Source organism: Urtica dioica, chromosome 3 (assembly GCF_054948205.1).
Source record: "Urtica dioica subsp. dioica isolate 48M chromosome 3, U.dioica_male_clone48M_v1_H2, whole genome shotgun sequence".
Classification (NCBI taxonomy): Eukaryota; Viridiplantae; Streptophyta; class Magnoliopsida; order Rosales; family Urticaceae; genus Urtica; species Urtica dioica.
Window position 1 is genome coordinate 37,349,688 of NC_142758.1, and position 7,492 is coordinate 37,357,179.

At 36.7% G+C, this 7,492-nt stretch overlaps 1 protein-coding gene across 1 annotated transcript; it reads left to right on the forward strand.

The window, feature by feature from the left end:
* Positions 1–658: 658 nt before the first annotated feature.
* On the forward strand, positions 659–6,020 carry CR88 (Chaperone protein htpG family protein). Its single transcript, XM_089608953.1, has 19 exons — positions 659–1,087; positions 1,182–1,255; positions 1,462–1,587; positions 1,687–1,780; positions 1,893–1,976; positions 2,122–2,265; positions 2,440–2,556; positions 2,787–2,825; positions 2,937–3,017; positions 3,208–3,312; positions 3,391–3,531; positions 3,896–3,988; positions 4,122–4,199; positions 4,281–4,535; positions 4,660–4,762; positions 4,876–5,050; positions 5,141–5,246; positions 5,339–5,428; positions 5,552–6,020. Exons 1-19 carry the CDS (start codon positions 794–796, stop codon positions 5,756–5,758), a joined length of 2,406 nt encoding a protein of 801 aa, XP_089465079.1. The 5' UTR covers positions 659–793; the 3' UTR covers positions 5,759–6,020.
* The last annotated feature ends 1,472 nt before the right edge of the window (positions 6,021–7,492 follow it).

Consider the following 7,492-nt stretch of genomic DNA (forward strand, 5'->3'; position numbering starts at 1 on the left):
TTTTGGCACATAAATTTAATTCTATATTAATAATATAAATGTTTTTTACTCACATTTTTGTTGTTTTGATTAAAATTGTATTTTTTTACATTTTAATATATATATATATATATATATATATATTATGATTATAGCTTGGACTTTTGAAGCGCAACTTATGTCATTTTCAAGCCCGGACTCAGGCCCGACTCTCAACTCTGAAGACCGATGGCTTGGTCCTGAGTTGAGTCTAAGGTCCTATGTCTTAGGCCCGACCCTCCAATAAAATATTTTAGGTCGGGGTCGGGTTTGAACATTTTTTTAGAGTTGAAGATAAAGGGTCGGTTCGATCCGACTCGGCTCTTTTGACAGCTTTAATTTAATATCATTTGTGTCAAAATTCTCTTATTATAATTTCACATTAAATGCCAAAATTACCGTATAATTCGAAAATTTAAGCAATATCCCATTAGTCGGAAGAAGTAGAAAATGTTAATGAAAATAAGGAGGATATTGTGGATACTGACGTGGCACAATCTAGCCCTTTCAAATGCTGCTCACACAAAATGAAAAAAAAAGAAAGAAAAGAAAGAAAAACTCTCTCGTCGGTACTCTAGTACAATTTCTTTCTAGAACTCTCTCCCACTTTGTCACCCCAAAAAAAAAAAAGTGGAGCCTTCTTAAACCCTCGAAATTTAGTACAACAAAGGGTTTTGCGTTTCTCTACTAGACACTACCAGTTCCTCTCTATCTCTCTCCTCTATCCATTTCTTCTTCAAACTTCAAAGGCATCTTCTTTAGGTCTTACAAAAAAATGTCTACAGTTCTCAACAGAAGCTTAGCCACAGCTTCTCTGGCTTCGCTTCCTTCTTCTTCATCTCCTTTCTCTGTCAGAAACCCTAGCAGAACATCCGGTCTCCTCAATCTCCGAAGCGCTTTCGTGTCTCGAAATGGCATCGCTGGTGGTCTCAGGAAGAAGAGCGCTCTCTGTTCCAAGCCTTGCGATAAGAGAAACCGTCTCAGTGGCTTCGGAATCCGCTGCGAGGCCACAGTCGCCGAGAAAGAAGCCGGCGATGTCTCCGGCGAGAAGTTCGAGTACCAGGCTGAGGTCTCCGGCTTTCAGATCGATTACGACAATTTCAAATCCGAGTTTCTTCTTTTCATCGATTGGTTTTGAGAATACTAAATTGTTTCAATTGCAGGTTAGTCGATTGATGGACTTGATTGTCCATAGTTTATACAGTCACAAGGAGGTCTTTCTTCGAGAGCTGGTCAGGTTGGTTTCTCGGTTAATCTCATGATGGAATTGATTTCAGTTTTCTTAATGTCGAAGTTTCTAATGATACCCTCTCCAATTGAGGTTCCGTTTTGTTCTTGAGGCTTTAAATGAGACCGTGAAAGCGTTTGCCTTGAGAAATTCCTTGGAATGAATGGATTAAGGTTTCGCTAACTTCTTCTTCTTTTTTTTTTTTTTTTTTCCAGTAATGCAAGTGATGCCTTGGACAAGTTGAGGTTTCTGAGTGTAACTGAGCCGGCTCTGCTCGGCGAAGCTGGTGATCTAGAGATTCGAATCAAGACCGACCCAGACAACGGGACAGTAACTATTACGTACGGTGGTTCACAGTTTTGATAATTTTTTTTTTTTTTTTTTTACGAGATAGCCTATTCTGTTTTCAATGTTGAGATGTGTCGTTTGTTTGTCCTCAGTGATACTGGCATTGGAATGACCAAGGAGGAGCTTGTTGACTGTCTTGGTACTATTGCTCAGAGTGGAACTTCAAAATTCTTGAAGGCTTTAAAAGTATCTTCTTGCCTCTGAATTCTTGTAATACATGTTTTATTTTTATTTTTATTTTTTAATTAGTAGTACTTGGACTGCTGAATCTTACTCTATGAACATTTTATTTTGACAGGACAATAAGGATCTCGGAGCAGACAATAGCTTGATTGGTCAATTCGGTGTTGGGTTCTATTCGGCTTTTCTTGTTGCTGAAAAGGTTTTTTTTTTGTTTTTTTGTTTTTGTTTTGTTTTGTTTTGTTTTATTTTCATTGTGGAGAATGGCTTATAAAAATAATTTATGTTATGAACAACCTCGGTTGACCTCGGTTTGTGATTTTTACTGATTCTATGTGTTTGACCAGGTTGTTGTCTCTACAAAGAGCCCAAGATCGGACAAGCAATACATTTGGGAAGGAGAGGCTGCGAGTAGCTCATATGTTATTAAAGAAGAAACTGATCCCGAGAAAATGTTACTTCGTGGAACACAGATTACACTCTACTTAAGGGTATTGAATCTTCAAATTTATGAGTCACCTGTTCCAGTATTCAAAGGGCTACCTATAAATGAGTTAAAGTTGCAGAAAAAAAAGATATCTAGCTCAAGTAATTTGATCTCATAGAATGAATTTATTTCTGCAACCATTTACAAAGAAAGAGATCTGGTCTATTTTTTCTTGCAGGAGGATGACAAGTATGAGTTCTCAGAGCCAACAAAGATTCAGAGTCTGGTGAAGAATTACTCTCAGTTTGTTTCCTTCCCTATCTACACATGGATTGAGAAATCAAGGACAGTCGAGGTAAGAATTTGATCTCTTCTAATAACAAATATTTCCATTTACTTAAAATAATTTTGCATTTTTTTTATTGAGTTCTTCTATTTCGTTTGTAAGATTTTGCTTTCATGTACATCCCATTTTGTTTCTACAAATTGGCTTTGATGTGAATTAATTTTTTTTTCTTTTGGTTGAGAGAGGTTGATCTCTATATTGCTTTATTGTTTGTCTTTACCAAATTTTTTTTTGGGTAGGTGGAAGAGGAGGTGGAACCAAAAGAAGGAGAAGAAGAGGTAATGGGTTTAATTATTTGAGGAATGCATATTTTTTCAGTTCCCAGATTATTTTTTTTTTTTTGAAATAGTGCATGTGTAACTCAAGTTTTTCGCTACATTTGTACGCAGGGTGAGAAGAAAATAAAGAAGACAAAAAAAACTGAAAAGTACATGGACTGGGAATTAGCCAATGAAACGAAACCGATATGGGTAAGTTTATTGCGTGTGCTATTGGCTCGATTATATGTGGTAGTGGCATCCATTATCATGCATATATAGTATATATTGGGTTGAGAAAAAAAGAAAAGAAAAAAAGAAATAGCTTCCATTGGCGACTTCACATTTTTTTGGAGAATAATTTTGGGCTCTCATTTATTTTCCCCCCTTGGTTTTGCCGCAGATGAGGAGTCCAAAGGAAGTTGAAAAAGAGGAATACTGTGAATTTTACAAGAAAACTTTCAGTGATTTCATGGATCCTCTTGGATTCACCCATTTTACAACCGAGGTACTGAGATGTTGTAGCATTACACTGCTTGATAACATAATCTATCTGGAGTTCTAAATTTGCTTTGAAATTGTGCAGGGTGAAGTGGAATTTAGGAGTGTTATTTACATCCCTGGGATGGGACCTCTAAACAACGAGGATGTAGTTAATCCGAAAACAAAGAACATACGTTTGTATGTTAAGCGTGTTTTCATTTCTGACGATTTTGATGGTGAACTGGTAAGATTTCCCACTCGAACCCTTGTTTCTAAACTGTTTCAAATCTGAAATTATAGAGAGGACATGTCAAATAAATACAATCAAGTTTGTCATATGGTGAATGTAAATTGGGATAAGGAAATAATCTCTCTCAAAAGTCTCGAAAAGGGTCTTGTCTTATATTTTCAAGTTCATAAGCATTGATGTATTCTCTAGGTGGTTTTACAGTATTGAAATATTTACTCTCAAGAAATAAAATCTGAAAATTGGCAAGTAGATGCATCTTATACAAGATATCACGTTGTCAGTTATGCTATTAAATATCTCAACAGCTGATACATTCTTGTCATGTGCTGTATTGAATTCCGGATTCCCTGTTTCGCAGTTTCCAAGATATTTAAGCTTTGTCAAGGGAGTGGTAGACTCCGATGATCTTCCTCTCAATGTTTCAAGAGAGATTCTTCAAGAAAGCCGAATCGTAAGGCCGCTTGATCTGTACTCATTCATGTTTTCTTAAACTGCCATTTTAACCAGAGCTTTCCTTTTTAATCTGCTTTGGGTTTTGAATTGTAAATTTACTAATATTTACCCTCTCTCTTTTATACTTTCAGGTAAGAATAATGAGGAAGAGACTTGTGAGGAAGACATTTGATATGATCCAAGACATCGCTGAAAGTGATAACAAAGAGGTCCGGATGTTTTCTGTTGGCATTGGATTTGAAGGTCTGTACTTTGTCAATAACAAAAACAATTGACGACTTTGATTACAGGACTACAAGAAATTTTGGGAGAACTTTGGAAGATTTATAAAGTTGGGTTGCATTGAGGATGCTGGAAACCACAAGCGCATTACACCGCTGTTGAGGTTTTTCTCATCGAAGAATGGAGAGGAACTGACCAGTTTGGACGAGTATATCGAAAACATGGGTGAGAAGCAGAAGGCAATTTATTACTTGGCAACAGACAGCCTGAAAAGTGCCAAGTCTGCTCCGTTCGTTGAGAAGCTGATTCAGAAAGATATTGAGGTCTGTTCTATCATATATTGCTCTTTCCAATATCTGGCAATTGTATGTTTTGTTATTTCTCTATTTCAAATATTCTGACAAGTTTTCTGATCATGGTTACTGATTAGTTTGTGTTGTGATGTAGGTTCTGTATTTGATTGAGCCCATTGATGAAGTTGCCATCCAGAACCTGCAGACCTACAAAGAGAAGAAGTTTGTTGATATCAGCAAGGAAGATCTAGAGCTTGGTTGGTGGCCTATATATATTTATATATATTAGTGCGCGCACACACGTTTTTCTACTGTGGTTTTCCTGTGTAATTTATGCGTATTAAGTTTTTGAGATATTTAAAATTTACAGGGGACGATGATGAGGTCAAAGACAGAGAAACAAAGCAGGAATTCAATCTTCTTTGTGACTGGGTGAAGCAACAACTTGGCGACAAGGTTGCCAAAGTCCAAGTCTCAAAGCGTCTAAGCGCATCTCCTTGTGTGCTTGTTTCTGGCAAGTTTGGCTGGTCGGCTAATATGGAAAGGTCAGTTTTGGCCCTGGAAATCCAGTAAGATTGATCTCACATGAACCAATGTTTAGTTGATTGTTTCTCCCTCCGATATATCCTTTTCAGATTAATGAAAGCCCAGGCACTCGGAGATACATCAAGCTTGGACTTCATGAAGGGAAGGAGAATCCTGGAAATCAATCCGGACCATCCCATCATTAAAGACCTCGATGTGAGCCATCGATTTCTTTTGCAGATGTATTCAATAAACAGCCCTTTACACAGCTAACAAATCTCTGATGTGGAATGCAATTCCTTTTGCAGGCTGCGTGCAAGAATGCCCCCGATAGCACTGAAGCCAGGAGAGCCGTCGATCTCCTGTTCGATACGGCACTGATCTCCAGTGGATTCACCGTAAGAAGAAGTTTTTTTACGCCGCAAAATTTCTCATTATAGTATTGAGCTAGTTTGTCTTATTATTTTCGGGTTTTTTTTTTTTTTTTTTTTTTTTTTTTTTTTTTCCGTTTTCTGTCACAGCCCGACAGCCCGGCTGACTTGGGCAACAAGATATACGAGATGATGGCAATGGCTCTCGGAGGACGGTGGGGCCGGTCTGAGGAGGAGAGCGCCGAGCCGGAGGAGGGTGAAGATTTCATCACCGATTCAGAGAGCGCTGCTGAGGCGGTGGAGTCTGAAGTAGTTGAAGCGTCTGAAGTGATCACGGAGTCCGACCCTTGGGAATGAATAATGCAACCACCAGTTTGATATTTTTGGCATATTTCCGGTGTGTGGGAGATGATAAATATATTCCCTACAAAGGAAATGAGGAGAGGTGTCCCATTATTATTGATGAATAATATAAAAGAGGAATGACGGATGGTTTTAGTGGGTAGAAAGGAAACTACTAGAAATTAGGAAGAGATGAGACAGGCTCATTGTTTTGTGATGCAACATAGAATGAATTTTGCAGGTATTGATTCGTAGTATTGGTTTTTATTAACAAGCATACGTTTCCTTTCCTGATAACCTAATCAACAGTTGGCGCTGCAAGACCTGCTATATATTGTTAAAAAATGATACTATCAGGTTCAGTGTCATCCAGGGCACATTTGAGTAATTTCTGATCTAATGAGGAAAAATGAGTAGTATCTGAGAAACCAGAACGGATTCTACAAAATCGAACCGAAAATAAGATAAAATTGATAGCCGAACAAATCTAAAATCGAATATCGCTGTCATATCATAATAACCAAAATTCAGATTTAGATAATCGTTAATAGTTTCAAAAACTAAACTAGAGTTCCATATTTTTAAGGTTAAACTCGTTGATTCTTTTTAATCAATGATGCTATATAACTTTTAGCCCACATGTATTTGAACGTAACCTAGCTAAATAGACTATAAAAATATAAGAGGTAGAAAACATACCATCTTTTAAGTGTTAATAAAAAAATAGCCATTTTTAAGAGATTTGTAAACTAGTCTATTTATATAGATGAGACTTTTAAATTATAGTCCAACTTCGTTCTTATTTGTTTGTTAATTCCAAATTTTTTCTAGTTATTCATCATCGGATTTGAATAATGGAATCGTTCGTCAAATCGGAGACAAGTATTTTGCTTTTTCGAATGATAAATAATATTTATTATCGAATGACCGGACTGTAAATATTATTTACCATTAAAATTATCCTGCGATTTGCAACCAAGATATTCGACGACTCATTTGGAATAGATGTTTAGGGTCAAGATATCGAGTTCTTGGAATAATGCCTCCATCTCACTGAATCAATCCGTTCGATTCAAGAATTGTTGATTTCATAGATGTTTTTCTATTGTTCTTATATTATCTGTTTGTCTAGGTTAGTCATTTAATCCTTCTTAGTTTACGTTTGTCTAGTGTAAGTGTTTAGGTTATTTGGTTTCATAAAACTTCGTTCTTATTTATTTGTTAATTTCAAATTTTTTCCAGTTATTCATCATCGGATTTGAATCATGGAATCGTTCGCCAAATTGGAGACAGGTATTTTGCTTTTTCGAATGGTAAATATTATTTACTAACGAATGACCGGACTGTAAATATTATTTACCATTAAAGTTTTAGAGTTTCGGTTATGGTGTTCTATGGGTTAATCGAATTGGAAATAATATTTACCATATTTTATAGTTAATCTAACAGAGAATTGATCGGAGATGCGGGCTAGGGTTTCGATTATGGTGTTCTATGGGTTAATCGAATTGGAAATAATATTTACCATATTTTACCATTTTTCCAAGTCTGAGAACGGAGACATCTTCGTCGGCTTCGGAAGTGGCGAAATCAGAAAATTGGTGGCGGAAAAGGAGGTCGAAGGCAATATCGGAGGATTGAAGGATTCGGAGTCGAATGCGAAAATTTTGGTGTGTATTTGATGAGGGGTAACATAGGAATATACTATTGTTTGGTAGTGGATTGGGGTAGTTACCTAATTTAAGTGAT